We start from the raw sequence: 14,969 nt of genomic DNA, 5'->3' as shown, positions 1-14,969 counted from the left end.
AGGATACTTGTTCCTTGGATAGGTCATTGCCTTTCACGGCGGTGATGTAATGGGTCACATGATCTTCGGGATCGCTCGTTCCATCGTATATCCTGAGCTAGGGTGGCATTTTAAAGGTCTTTGGTATGGCATGCGGGGCTGCTTCATCACTATATGGCTGCTCTACAAACCTGCTGGTGTCCCTTTTTGGCAGCAACTTAGGGGTGCCCGGTATCTTGTCGACTCATTCATGGTGTTCTTTCATCTGGTCTCGGAGTGCTTTATTTTCATTCTCCATTTCCTGCATCCTCTTTAGAACGGCAGCAAGGGCACTGTCACCTGCACTTTTAGTAATATTATGAGTTATACTTGTTGTCGGAGGCTGATTGCATTGTTCGTCTATTCATTGTATCGTGCATGCTCTTGCGATTTCTGTACTCGTGCTTGGAGTGGGCCTGTTGAGCACGCTCATCAGCATATCGGTCAGCCATGCCTCGAGGAGCTTTTTCACAACTGATAGTGTCCTTTCTTATGTGGATGTGGAAGCTTATTTTCCGTTAGGTTTTGTTATGCTACAATGGGGGGTGGGGGGGGAGACTTCTCGTACCCAAGGAAGGCAGTGAGCGTCACGTCTTCACCTAGGGTTTTACAGCTCTCTTTGCTAGCATTCATGAGGTTGCTAGGGAGATCACCCGTTACCTTTGTCCTCTCTCCTTGGTTACCCGCCATGTAGGTTTTTGTACGTAAAGAAAAAAATCTTGGGGTTTGTGAGGTTAGTGACTTGCGTTAGCTATAGATCTAAAAGAAACTAAAAAATTAACTAATAAATCCCCACAGACGGCGTCAAATTGTTTGACCAAAAATATAAATCTTGGTTCAATTAATTAAATTTATACAAAGGAGGGTTAATCTTGGTTAATAATAGTATTCTAAAGACGAAAGTCTCGGCAGTATGACAAATAGCATGTAGATCTATTCTAAAAGTTATGACGGTATACAATAATTAATATTTAAGAAGCCAAACAAAAGTAATATAGCATTAAATAGTGGGGAAAAGGGCCAAATATATCCCTCTACTTTCATATATTGTTTATATTTAACCTCCGTTATACTATCGGGCTAAATTTACCCCTACCGTTATATTATCGGTCCAAATTTATCCCTACAATCAACAAACTTTTAAAAATACTCCTTGATTTGTTAAGTAATCCAAAATCTCCTAAATTCCTTTTATTTAAATCACTTGTTGTTCTTGTTGGTCCACTATTTTTGAAATAATTGACACTTAAATTAGAGAAAAAAATAAGAGGAAAAAATACTAAATAATACAACAGAATAAACAAAGTAAAGTAAATTAAAAAATCTAAATTAGGTAGGTTTTCTAAATTCTAAAAGTATTTACAACATCCCAATTTTCATGAATTCGTTGCACCAAATGTATGGAGACTTTGCAAGTATTAGTGATTGAAGTTGAAGTTCCTCGGAGACTTTACATTGTCTAATTCAACTTTGATTTAATTAAATACCTACACATTGTACACTCTTAAGTTAGTTGATTGAACTCTATACTAACCAGGCAATGACAAAATATATTTGAATATACATGTACATACATGATGATCAGCTCCATATAATATACAATAAATAGACCCACTAAATTTTACGGTGTGTATATGATTGAAAAATAAATAAAATTCTAAACCAATTTTATTTATTACAAGAAGAGAAATGGGTGCATTGGTAATTAAAAAAATTATGAATAATTTGTATAGTCTAGTAACTTTAACATTCACATCAATAATAATTTTTGAAAATAATGGAACAAGAAGAACAACAAGTGATTTAAATAAAAAGAATTTGGGAGATTTTGGATTACTTAACAAATCAAGGGGTATTTTTAAAAGTTTGCTGATTGTAGGGGTAAATTTGGCCCGATAGTATAACGGTAGAGATAAATTTGACCCAATAGTATAACGGAGGTTAAATATAGACAATATATGAAAGTAAAGAGATATATTTGGCCCTTTTCCCTAAATAGTGATGAATAATAATAAATGACATTTATGTAAATAGAACGAATGAGTCACCCGCGAAAGGATGAAATCAATGGATTTTCTTTCTGACAATGATGAATGATGGACAAGCTTTTAAATATCCGAGTTATTCTCGGATCCAGTGAAAAAGTGTGGACAAGAATCTTAGTGAAAATGTTATTTTTGTAGGCTTGCAATAAGATTAGATTCTCTCTTTGAAGTCAAAGTATATTTTACAAATGAATGTCTCATATCCCCTATCATTGTACCTCTTTCTATTTATAAGGAACATGTTCCTAAAAACCTTAATAGTACAAATCCAGAGAATATCCACTAGAATATTTTCTTTAGTGTCCTATCTTGAAACTAGCCGTTATAACTCTGTCAAGGGTATTCGATCTCAGCCTCGATCTTTGACGACTCCTCGACTTCAGCCCTTGCTGACTGTTCGACCATGACCTTCGTTGTTTCTTAGATCACTTTGACACGTGGCGGCCTCAGAATATTTTACTAATGCCATTTTGACTTAAAGTATTCCAGAGATAGATTTTAACTCGTACACTATTTCAAAGGCACATTCAACATATTCCATTTCCAAGTCAGGCTGCAACTATACAAAGTCCTTCCCGTCTGCCACAAATAATCTACCAGAAGAATCCTAAAACAAATGATAGGTAGCTAACAAAAACTCACTAATTGACTGCATTAATTTCTAAAGTTATGTCATCCATCGAATTTAAAGAACATAAAGAAGCATGAGTCATGCATATCATCTAGAGCAAAATCAAAGAAGCAATACGAGTGAAATTTTAGTGAAAAGCGAGGCCCGAATTATAAGGAGAGAAAGAAACTCATTGAAATTGGTGGCTGAAAGCATAGTTCTGGAGTTATCCATGCATTCTTACCTAGTTTAGAACATGCAAAGGAATGACAAAGATATTGAAAGTCTTTTTGTTAATCGCTTAGGAATGTAATGGAAAGGAATGACTTTGTTTCTCTTCAAACGCTAGAGTGTTTGATACCAAAGAGTTTGATTTGTTGTACAGTAAAAAAATTCAGCAAATTACATATTTGAAGGAGAAGTTTTAGCTTTAGTTCTTCGAGAGAATTTGTACATAATCATCCTAGCAATTTTATAGAGCCAAAAAGCACTGACATGTTGCAGTCCGATAGAATGACCTGGAAAATTGAATAAAAGTTATCACTAAATTTGTTGGTTTAAAGTCGACTTTTGTCGAATAAAAGAAATTGTGTATTCTATAATAATTGAAGTCCATGAAATTAATTACCTTAATGAGGATTGGATTATCAGCAGAAAGAGTCACAGAGGTTAGATATGGTCCCCTATCATCCCAGCACTGCTGAAAATAACTGCAAATAATACCTGCAAAAGAGATCAATTTAAGAACAGAATTATTAATATCATATAAAACAAAATCAATGACATAATTTAATTCCCTTTAAATTGGAAAGAAAATAAATTAGAACTCAAAAAGCTAACATCAGCAGTAAGATTAAGGCAGGTGTCTTTTAACCTGTTTGGCCAACCTTCTAAAATTAGCTTATTTTGATAAGTGTTTTTCTCAAAAATACTTTTCAAAAAAGTGTTTTTGTGAGAAGCAGTTTGTGTTTGACTAATTAATTTGAAAAACACTTTTGAGCAGTAATTAGTGTTTGGCCAAGCTTTTGAAAACTGTTTCTAAGTATATTTTTCTCAAATATGCTTTTGAAGACAAGCTGTTTTTTTCTACTTCTCAAAAATTGCTTCTACTTCTACTCAAAAATATTTTTTTCCATCTAAAAGCTTGGTCAAACACCTCAATTTTTGGCCTAAAATATTTTTTACCAAAAAAGCACTTTTGGCCTAAAATAAAATTTGGACAAACACTAATTACTCAAGCTGTGTCATGTGTAGGAATGGACTGCAAATCTCTGTCAACAATAACGCTGCTATAATTTCTGAACCACACTGCATATCACAAACAATTACTAGTTACAAGGAGGATTTAACTAATATATATACTGTCAGTCCACATTTTGTTTACACTAGTGTATTTATCGTGTTGTAAGTTGTAACATATAACTTGTCTTATTTTCGTGATATTAATTTTTCTTTTTACAGATTCTAACCTGTAATTATGATCTAGATGACCGACAGTGTTAATGTTTTAAAGGTAAACTCAAATTAAGAAAACAACAACAATAACAAACAACAAAAACCCGGTGTAATCTCACGAGTGGAGTCTGAGGTGACTAATGCGTACGCAGATTTTATCTCTACCTTGAGAAGGTAAAGAAGTTGTTTTCGATAAATTCTCGGCTCAAGAAAAGATGCAAAAAGAAGCAGTAACAACAAACAGTAATTTTAACAAGATAACAAGAATAACTAAGCAAAAAATTAAGAAAACAAGAACAAATATTGATACCAAAACAAAAGGATGATCTAACTTACCCATTCAAAGGCAAGCGAAGCTACAAGTCCAACAACACTCACCAAATGATGAATTAAGTTGTCAATCTTCACTTGCTTATCGAAAAGGCAACATACAAATCATAAATAAGATAGGCCAATGTAACTGCCATTGCCCTAATCTGTTTAATATTTGTCAGCATCACCATTAAAAATAGAATTAACTTGGCTATCTTCTTTTTTTTTTAAAAAGGAAAAAAAAAACAACAACATAATATTACCTGCTTGGGCGAAGATCTTGAAGCCAAAGGACAAAGTGGACAACTTCAATCTTGAACAGAAATAGAAGCTAATATTACTGCTAAAATTGCATGAACTGTGGAAACCAAACGGTTGCAGAAATCAAAAGAACGATTTGGAAATATTTCTTGTTAATAAAAATAATGTTGTCCATATACAACTCCAAATACCACTAAATTTATGATAGAGGCATTCATCTAATAGCAAATTCCCAGAACAGCAAAAAAAAAAAAAAAAAAAAAAAATCTTAGAATAAAAATAAATAAAATAAGAAACAGATAGATGAGATTCCTGTTAAGAAAAAAAATACAAGAAAGTTGGCCAGTAATATTAGTAACTCAATTCAAGAATTTCACTAACATTAGCACAAAATCTTAGAGCAGTATACTTAATTGTAGAAAACATACTTAAACTTTACACAATTAATCTTGGTAAATTAACCATTTAAAAATAGTAAAAAGGGAATTAAGAAACGGTACTGTAGATCATATTAATTACTCGTAGGTACTAATCTCGACGCATATTCATTAGAATTCATTTCTAGTTCTACACCTCGAAAAGAAAAAAACTTGCATTTGTTAGAATGTGACATTTGAGTTATGTGTCGTGTTTCTCTTTTACATGTCCCTTAAAAAATATTTTATTCGATCCATAATAAGTGATCAATTTGCTTTTTTATTTTGATCCAAAATAAGTGTCCATTTATATTATCAAGAAAAAATTCAATGTGTGTTTTTTCAAAATTACTCTTATGTACGTATCGCTAAAAAGTCTTTTACTTCTCACATTAACTATGTTGCAACATTTAATTAAGGGTAGTTTAGTCACACTAACTATTTTTTGTCTAGAATATTGTGTTTCCTTAACGGGTGTACCCAAAATAAATTTGTCACTTATTGTGGACCGGAGATAATATTTATTAGGAAAAGGATTGAACTATTCTACCCTTATTTATGTCTTAAGATATAATCTCTCTTCATTGAATATTTATTCTGTTTATGTGTTATCTTATCTCCATCTTCAAGAACAATTATTACTAAGGATAAAAAAAGGAAAAAATAATCAATTTTGTCTTGAACTTCTAGTTTCAGATTTAATTCGTAATTTGTGAAAGACGCATGTACGAATAAAAAATATTAAAGCTTATCAATAATTGTTAGGATCGGGAACCCAGGTAGTGCGGAATTTAGCCAAACAACGGTATAATGGCAATAACAAAGACAATGAAAGTTGATAATAACGACAATTAAAGTAGATAAAGAAGACACAAATTTAACGTGGTTCGGTCAAAGTGACATACGTCCACAAGCTGAGAGGGACAATTTACTATAACAATAAGAGTACAAAAGAGAGTACAAAATTAGAGTAAATACTCTAATTAATCCCAAATACCCAAAGGGAATAACCTCACAAGATCACTCCAAAGAAAGGGTTCACACAAGTGCTTCCCAACACTAACTCTCATACAAAACACTCTTAATAAAGGAGGAAAGGAAGAAACAAGAAATGAATACTCAAGTCTTGTTGGTGTGTCTAAAATGAACTAATGACCTTCCCTTTTATAGGCAAAAAAGTCTTGGCCTCTTAGGTGTAAAAGAAGAGATACAACTTGTGTAAATGATGTCCAACACACAATGCAATATTTTTGGGTCCCAAAGAATATTGCCAACAAAGTCTACACTTTGCAAAGATGCTTATGCTTATATGAGATGGACTCCATTAGCTAAAATATTGGCCATAATTATAAATATCCACCTTGGCCTAATTTTGGATGATATAGTAAATTTTTTCTACCTTCTCCGCAAAAGCCCCAATGGGCATATATCAAAATTTAATGCCATCAAAATCAGACAAGTTGTCTGATACCGAAACTGTAGTAAGGCCTATAACAGTGGATCCCAATAAAGTATACAACGAACCAGATCTGTGTGCTTTCATGATCACAAGAGCACCATGAGAAACTTTCAGAACTCTACCTTCACCTGTGTACTTGCACCCAAGAGATTCTAGAGTGCCCAAAGAGATGAGATTTTTCTTCAAGTCAGGAACATGTCTAACATCAGTGAGAATTCTCACCACACCATCGTGCATTTTGATTCGGACTGTACCCTTTTCAAAAACTTTGCAGGCAGCATTGTTGCCCATCAAGACAACTCCACCTCAGATAGATTCATATGTGGTAAATAAATACCGATTGTGACACATATGATAAGAATAACCCGAATCTAAAATTCACTCATTGTTAGATTTGAAACTATTATTAGTTGCTAAAAAAATAGTTCCCTCAGTCTCATCAGCATCTACACTTGCTTCGGCAGTATCAGTATTTTTGTGCTCATTTTTCCTTTCCTTATGCTTTTCTTTATTTTTCAGCTTATAGCATTCGAAGATATTGTGACCTTTCTTATGACAATAGCGACACTGTAAATTATTGTATCTGGATATGGAGTCGGATTTGCCCCTAACAAACAAGCCAACTTCCGCTTGAGTTCCACTAGCTTCCCAGTAATATCACTATCTATTTGTTCTTTTGATTTTAAGATAGGTTTAATATCCTTATAAGAGATATTATCCTTTGCATAAAGTATAGTATCTCTTATATGCTTAAAAGATGGGGGTAGAGAACAAAGCAGTAACATGACTTGATCCTCATCTCTTAATTTCAACATCTATATTACTCAAATCCATAAAAATGAAATCAAAGGTGTCAAGATGAGAGAGAATAGAGGTACCTTCACCCATACGAATTGTATAAAGTTTCGGCTTTAGGTAAAGTCTATTTTCCACTGTCCTCTTCATATATAAGGTTTTTAATTTTTTTCACATACCTTTAGCTGTGGTTTCTATAGAAACTTTACGTAAAACCTCATTTGAGAGATTTAAAATGATACCTGCTTTTTTCTTTTTGTCTATGATGGTAAACTCCTCGTCCGTCATTTTATCCGGCTTCTTTTTCTTTCCTTGCAATGCCAAGTCTAAGCCATCCTGAATTAGGATAGTTTTCATCTTTAATTGCCACATTCCGAAGTTTGTACTTCGGTCAAATTTCTCAACATAGGTCTTTGTTAGAGTCATTTTGGCTATTGAAACTAACCCGGTTAGATCCGACTTTGATACCAATTTGTTAGGATCGGGAACCCAAGTAGTGCAAAATTTAGCCAAACAACGGTATAATGGCAATAACAAAGACAATGAAAGTTGATAACAACGACAATTAAAGTAGATAAAGAAGACACAAATTTAACGTGGTTCGGTCAAAGTGACCTACGTCCACAAGCGGAGAGAGACAATTTACTATAACAATAAGAGTATAAAAGAGAGTACAAAATTAGAGTAAATACTTTAATTAATCCAAAATACCCTAAGGGAATAACCTCACAAGATCACTCCAAAGAAAGGGTTCACACAAGTGCTTCCCAACACTTAATACTCATACAAAACACTCTTAATAAAGGAAGAAAGGAAGAAACAAGAAATAAGACCTCAAGTCTTGTTGGTGTGTCTAAAATGAACTAATGACCTTCCCTTTTATAGGCAAAAAAGTCTTGGCCTCTTAGGTGTAAAAGAAGAGATACAACTTATGCAAATGATGTCCAACACACAATGCAATATTTTTGGGTCCCAAAGAATATTGCCAACAAAGTCTACACTTTGCAAAGATGCTTATGCTTATGTGAGATGGACTCCATTAGCCAAAATATCGTCCATAATTACAATAATAAATTTTTTACATCTCGATTATGGATATTACTTATTAAAATGAAATCGTAAACATTTTCTCTGTTTCAATTGGGTACTGAGCAGCTTCCGCCACCGGCCCGGTGCTGCCGCCATCATGTGGTTTTGCTTACTCTGCTCTCTTATCTGTTTTTTTCTTTTTTGTTTTCTCGTTGCTCTTATTTTTATTTTTTTCTATTTTACTATTTTATTTAATTAAGAAATGGCAAATTAGACATATAAATTTTTTAAAAATTAATAGTAATGAATTAATCGATTAGATTTTGAAGGGTTATACCGCGACCTAACGCTTAGCCCATTTTGATCTAACATATCTAGCGGTAACATTGACTCACCCATTTATTGATATAAAAGTAATTAATAGTAAGGCATGTATTTGAAAGTTCTGTTTTCTTTGAAATGTTTTACGCTGTCCTTCGACTGGATGAAGCAAAGAATTTGAATCAAGTGCACACTACATTGTTAATACTCGTGTTGATCAGTTTGCATGCACTAATACTATTTTACTGAGTAACTGTTATCTTTTATCAATAAAGGTATGAGTGACTATACATATCAAGCATAAACAGATGAGAATAAATCACTTATAGCATTTTTCGCGATTTGAAAACGGACACTTCATTGTTAAATCTCGTTCGCTTAACAAATTTGAATTGGGGCAACATGCCACTGATCTTTTTGTGCCAAAGATGTTGAAAGTAGTTTTGTTCTATAAGGGGAAAGGGTGACTTTGTTTCTCCTCAAAGCTAAGAAGTTTGATACGGAAGAATTTGATTTGCTCTATGATACAAATTATCAGCAAAATTACATATTTGAAGGAACAGTTTTAGGTTTAGTTCTCCTAGAGAATTTGTACATGATCATCCTAGCAATTTTATAGAACCAAAAAGCACTAACAAGTTGCAGTCCGAATGCCATGGCCTGGAAAATCATATAAACATTATGTCACCAATTTGATATTTTAAAACCAGCTTTTGCTTTAAAAGAAATTGTGTATTACATAATTATAGAAGCACTTCTAATTACCTTAATGAGGACTGGATTATCAGCAGAAAGAGTCACATAGGTTAGATATGGCCCCCCTATCATCCTAGCACTGCTGAAAATAACTGCAAATAATACCTGCAAATTAAAGCATAACCATGGTTTAGTGACAGGGCAAATGGACAGCCCGGTGCATAACACATCCCGCGTTCACGTAGGGTCCGAGGAAGGGCCGTACCCTACGGGGTGTGATGTATACAACCTATTCTAATGCAAATATAAAGGTTGCTTCCACGGTTCGAACTCGTGACCGGTAGATAACCATGACTTAGTGATTACATATATACATATTGAATTGTCATTCCATTGATAATGTTATTCTGTACAATTACAAATTTTAACTTTCACATAGTATTTTCTCTAACTAAAAAAATCAACTGCAACTTAATAATTCTACTATTATATATTATTTTAAATCCATTATCTAGTTCAACAAAATTTCTTTATAGCGTCAGTAAAGTAGATAAATTAGAACTTGAGAAGCTAATATCAGCTGCAAGATCTAGATTGGTGTCTTATAAGCTAATAACTTAAAACACTGTTCCACTAAATTAATATCATGTAAAATGATACAACAACAATATACCTGGTGTATTGTCACAAGTAGGGTTTGGAGAGAGTACTATGTACGTAGACCTTACCCCTACCTTGTGAAGGTAAATAGACTATTTTCGAAAGACTCTCGGCTCAATAAAGGAAATAATACTTTTCTTTAAATTGGAAAAAGAATAAATTAGAATTGGAGAAGCTAACATCAGCAGCAAGATTAAGGTCAGTGTCTTTGTATCCAAGCTCTTTGAGAATCTCCCTCAGGTGTAGGAATGGACTTGAAATTTCTGTCAACCACAATGCTGCTACCATTTCTGAACCACACTGCATATCACAAAACATTTTATAGACATAAGTTCGTTATCATTTTTATCAGGTTATTAAATAGACGTCGACATGTAATTATCTTATAATTGACTTGCTTGTATAAATATGTTTTACACAGACGACGCATAGAATTTAAACTATCTTTCAAGTTATTAAGTCGTTTTTTTTCTTTTTGAAAATACTTTTTACAATATGATAGTGCTAAAATTCGTATTAGTTAAACTCTAAAAGTAATTACAACCATAAGAAGAAAATCTTACTTACCCATTCATAAGCAAGCCCAGCTCCAAGTCCAACAGCACTCACCAAATGGTGAATTAAGTTATCAATCTTCACTTGTTTGTCAAAAAGACAACATACAAAATCATAAATAAGGTAGGCCATACTCACTGCTATTGCCCTCATCTGTTCAGTTTTTTGAAACATCACCATTAGAGCAAAACTTTAAAATCTTCTTAATTTTAAAAAAAAAATCCAATACAAAATACCTGTTTGGTAGTAGATCTTGAAGCCAAAGGACTAATTGGGAAACTCCAATCTTGAACAGAAATAGAAGCTAAAGTTACTGCTAAAATTGCATGAACTGTTGAAACTAAACGGTTGCAAAAATCAAAAGAACGATTTGGAAACAATTTTCTTGTTAATAAAAATAATGTTGTCCATGATACAACTCCAAATACTATCAAATTTATGATTGACGGGTCCATTTAGCAGCAAATCCTCAGAACAGGAAAAAAAGTTTTTTCTTAGAATAAAAATAGATAAGAGAGGATTTCGGATAAGGAAAAAACAAGAACCGTCGGCCAGTAGTATTAATAAATAATTAACTTAGTTCGAGAGTTTATTAAATGTATATTAAGTTGGGCAGATAGCTGACTATTGAAATTCATTGCATTATTTTTCTGAAGGCTAATACCTAGACGGTTGACCTACCTCCAGCTAAAAATTAATTTTTTCTCGGGAAATTTTTGGTAACCTATTTACTATTAAATTCGGCGTTGAGAATAAACTTTTTAATTGCTCAACGAGTTTGCTGGTTTTTTCCTTGTAATAATAAAGTAACAATAACAGGTCTCTAAAATTAAGCCTTTGTCTTTTGTAGTGTTGCTTTGTTGTATTTATAACGTGGGTTGTCGCAGATTGGCTCTAATTTTTAATCTTCAAAAGAATATTCTTTTGTTGTGCTATGCTTATAGTATGTAAATATTTATACCAAATCAATATAGGAATGACATGTATTTGTACGTTCACTTCTCTCCTTTAATCATAATTAATTAATATATATCATCACCTCATAAATAACTTAGCCATGATAAGTGCTAAATTACGTTGCAATAGTCTGGTGTAAATAACCAATGCAAATAAATTTTTACCTGATTGAATTGTAGTTATATTTTCCCAATAATGAAATTAATTCACAAAACTAAAATCATTATCATACTATATTTGTACATTAATGATTATTCCATTTGTCGTAATTTCATAATTTGCCCGTAAAAAAAAAACCTTGTAACTTAGACGTGTCAAATTCTGATGCACATGATGTATTTCATAAATAAAAGAAGAGGCTTTTCAACGTATTAATTGAAGCTGTAAAGACTGAGAGGGGACAGAATTTAAAAAAGAAATAACGAATCATGGCGATATTTTTGGAATATTGGATAGGAGTTGTTCGACGATCGATGATTGCTATCTTTAGCTTTTGGGTGTTTAAATATTAGTACATAATTGCACCAAGATTCCGAAATCATACCATAAGATTCATTTTTATGATTATAATAAAGCATTTGAAATACAGAAAAAAAATTAATTTAGGTAATATTTTCAAAGGAGTTGCAAATAGATCTACCAATTCATCGATTATTAATAATTCTAAAACGACTAAGCTTACATTACATGCAATATATCTAAAATTACTCTGAAAAAATATACTAATCATTGGGCCAATAAACTCTAAAAGAAAGTCAGTACTCTTGGCGGAAAACTACAAAACCGCTTTAGATTCAATGTATTAGGAGTGTGATCCATAGTTCTAGTTGTTTTTCTGTTTGAAATAGTTGGCAGTATTATAGCTAGCTATGGTTATGTAAAGATGCTACTTGGTGATTAATAAAAATAAGTTAGTTACCAACAAAAAAAACTATAAACCACTCGAAAGCGTGAGGTGAAAAAATGTTCGTTGTCGGGAAAAAAACTAAAAGAATTCAGGTCTATTTTGACTTTTGAAGTAAAAAATCTCTTTGAAGTCTGAATATTCTCTTCGGTTCACTTTAATTAATTTTTTGCTTTTTTGCGATCTATAATATTTAATTTTTTTTAAATATAAAAAATAAGTGAGTTTCTTTTTTTCAACGTTGCCCTTGGATAAAAAAATCTTGGAATATCTGTTAGAGAGGTGCTAAATGACCACATTATTGTAGCCCAACTGTGGCCACACGAGTGAAATTACATCAACGACCTTCTAGTTATTTAGCCCTACAATTTTTCCTCCAAAATAGAAAATTAAATATGGAGAGACTCTTCCTATTCTCAAGCATTGAGCCATATGAAAATCATCAATGTTCACATACGGAGGAAGCTAAAGAGTCTTTACATTATATTGTATTTCCATTATATTTTATGTGTATAGCAAATTATTGTATTTTATTTAAAATAATACGGTATACGTTTTAGTAGGAGGAAAAAAAATTAAATTCATCATATTTAGTAGTATCAACACTTCCTCCTTATCAAATCAAGTCAAAGTGGACACTTTCTCCTTATCTAAAAATGGATTCAAACCAAGAAAATTTGGCGGTGCAAGAAAATATGAATCCAAATGAACATTACACAAATACAACAACCATGAATATGAACCAAGATAATAGGTTTGATCGAGTTAGGGACGAGTTGTACAGATATTTAGGGATAACATCGGACGACAGTTTGTTGAATGAATTCGAATAGATTAATATTGATTCTCATGACAGTTTCAACAATGTTGTGCACTTAGATAATGATGATAAAGAACCCGATGGAGAATATTATGGAGAAGCTGGCAATGATGAGGAGCAGTTTTTAGGAAATGAGTTAGAGTTATGTGATGTTCATCAGGAAATGGAGAATGAATTCACTGAAGGTAATGTGGTTGTAGGTCCAATCTCTGGAATGCGATTTAGAGATAAAGATTCTTTGTTTGCATTCTACGAAGAACATGCACGATTAAAAGGATTCTCTATCGTCAAAAGAAATTCGAACAAGAAGGGTGGTGACACTACTAGGTACATAACTTACTGTTGTGATAGAGCTAGGATTCGCAAAACCAAGTTTATCACCAAGAGTAACAATTGTAAAGCTAGGCTTGTGCGTCTATAAGGTCGTTCACGATCGCAATTATGATTTGCTCCCTTCCATATAGCGCCTGATGGCTGGACATAGGTCCGTTTGTGATTCTTTGAAAAGGGATCTTGTAGCTCACGGTCAATCTGGCATTAGACCCTCCAAGAATATTAGTCTTGCTGAGGTTTAACGTGGTGGACCGCAAAATTTGTGTTGCACTCCAAAAGATTATAGAAATTTACTTTAAAGAGTAGGAATTTTGAAATGCAAGAAGGGGATACACAGTCACTGCTCAACTTTTTTCGTGAAATGGAGGTAAAGGATAAGGAGTTTTTCTATTCAATAGACGTTGATAATATTGGTAGGCTGCGAAATGTGGTATGGGTGCATTCACACTGTAATGCAGCGTATGAGCAATTTCATGATGCGATATGCTTTGATATGACGTACCTTGTGAATCGATATAATATGCCATGTACTACATTTCTTGGCATCAATCACCATAGACAATCCATCTTACTAGGATATGCTCTCATGTCTCATGAAGATATCGATAGTTATAAATTGGTTTTTAGAACTTGGCTTGAGGCCATGGGAAATGTTCATCCAGATGCGATCATAATTGATCAGTGTCCTAGCATTAAGCCAGCCATTGCTGAAGTGATGCCACATACAATACATAGATATTGTATTTGGCATATATTTTCAAAGTTGCCTCTTTACTTAAGTGGTGTTCGTCCTTCTAAAATTGCACGTGGAGATATTAAATTCATGGTCCTTAATAGCATTACTGTTGAAGTTTTTTGAGAGAAAATAGACAGAATATATTGCAAAGCATAATTTGCATACAAGGAATTAGTTCAACAAGCTTTACTCTGAGAAGGAAAAATAGGTTCATGTGTACTTTGATGTGTATTTTTGGACTGGTATGCTATCTACGCAAAGAAGTGAGGGGATGCATGCGTTCTTTGATGGATATACTACCCGTCAAAGCACTCTTAGGATGTTTGTTCACCAGTATGAGTTAGCTATAAGAGCTAAGCATGAGAAAGAGTTGGAAGCGGAATACAGGTCAAAGGGCTTTCAAATTGTGTGTGAGTCATTGTTCAAGTGGGAAGAGCAGGTAATTCAGTGTTATACGCATACAATGTATGAAGTTTTCAAGACGCAACTAAGGAAAGTGTATCATTGTGAAGACAGCAGCCTTGACGATCATCAAGTTGTCCCTGGTGTTGAGAAATTCATCGTTAGTGATTATTCAGTTGTACAAA

At 33.2% G+C, this 14,969-nt stretch overlaps 2 protein-coding genes and 1 pseudogene across 3 annotated transcripts; 1 reads left to right on the top strand and 2 right to left on the bottom strand.

The window, feature by feature from the left end:
• Positions 1–2,245: 2,245 nt before the first annotated feature.
• LOC117274980 (uncharacterized) lies at positions 2,246–8,799 on the bottom strand (annotated as a pseudogene).
• Positions 8,800–9,150: 351 nt separating this feature from the next.
• On the bottom strand, positions 9,151–11,203 carry LOC104089310 (uncharacterized). 2 transcript variants are annotated; one of them, XM_009594165.4, is made up of 5 exons: positions 10,869–11,202; positions 10,645–10,785; positions 10,258–10,377; positions 9,487–9,582; positions 9,151–9,381 (listed from the first exon to the last, which is right to left on the bottom strand). In XM_009594165.4, the coding sequence occupies exons 1-5, from the start codon at positions 11,085–11,087 to the stop codon at positions 9,265–9,267; spliced, it is 693 nt and encodes a 230-aa protein (XP_009592460.1). In that variant the 5' UTR covers positions 11,088–11,202; the 3' UTR covers positions 9,151–9,264. The 2 variants fall into 2 exon arrangements, 1 of the variants encoding a protein (XP_009592460.1); XR_001967929.3 differs by having other exon boundaries at positions 9,215–9,381; positions 9,487–9,569; positions 10,869–11,203.
• A 2,804-nt stretch (positions 11,204–14,007) lies between these two features.
• Positions 14,008–14,505, top strand: LOC104089313 (protein FAR1-RELATED SEQUENCE 4-like). Its single transcript, XM_009594169.1, has one exon. It carries the CDS (start codon positions 14,008–14,010, stop codon positions 14,503–14,505), a length of 498 nt encoding a protein of 165 aa, XP_009592464.1.
• The last annotated feature ends 464 nt before the right edge of the window (positions 14,506–14,969 follow it).

This window comes from Nicotiana tomentosiformis, chromosome 4, assembly GCF_000390325.3.
Source record: "Nicotiana tomentosiformis chromosome 4, ASM39032v3, whole genome shotgun sequence".
Taxonomy (NCBI): domain Eukaryota; kingdom Viridiplantae; phylum Streptophyta; class Magnoliopsida; order Solanales; family Solanaceae; genus Nicotiana; species Nicotiana tomentosiformis.
The sequence above is the reverse complement of the archived record's forward strand: the minus strand, read 5'-3'. Positions and strand labels throughout refer to the sequence as shown.

What these genes read in the sequence shown, in the direction of transcription:
- LOC104089310 (XM_009594165.4), bottom strand. Translation starts at nt 11,087, where the DNA reads ATGGACCCGTCAATCATAAATTTGATAGTATTTGGAGTTGTATCATGG. An exon ending in CTGGGCTTGCTTATGAATGG is followed by an intron (nt 10,378 to 10,644) that starts GTAAGTAAGATT and finishes TGTGATATGCAG; the next exon opens with TGTGGTTCAGAAATGGTAGC. An exon ending in ACCTTAATCTTGCTGCTGAT is followed by an intron (nt 9,583 to 10,257) that starts GTTAGCTTCTCC and finishes TTTAATTTGCAG; the next exon opens with GTATTATTTGCAGTTATTTT.
- LOC104089313 (XM_009594169.1), top strand. Translation starts at nt 14,008, where the DNA reads ATGGAGGTAAAGGATAAGGAGTTTTTCTATTCAATAGACGTTGATAAT.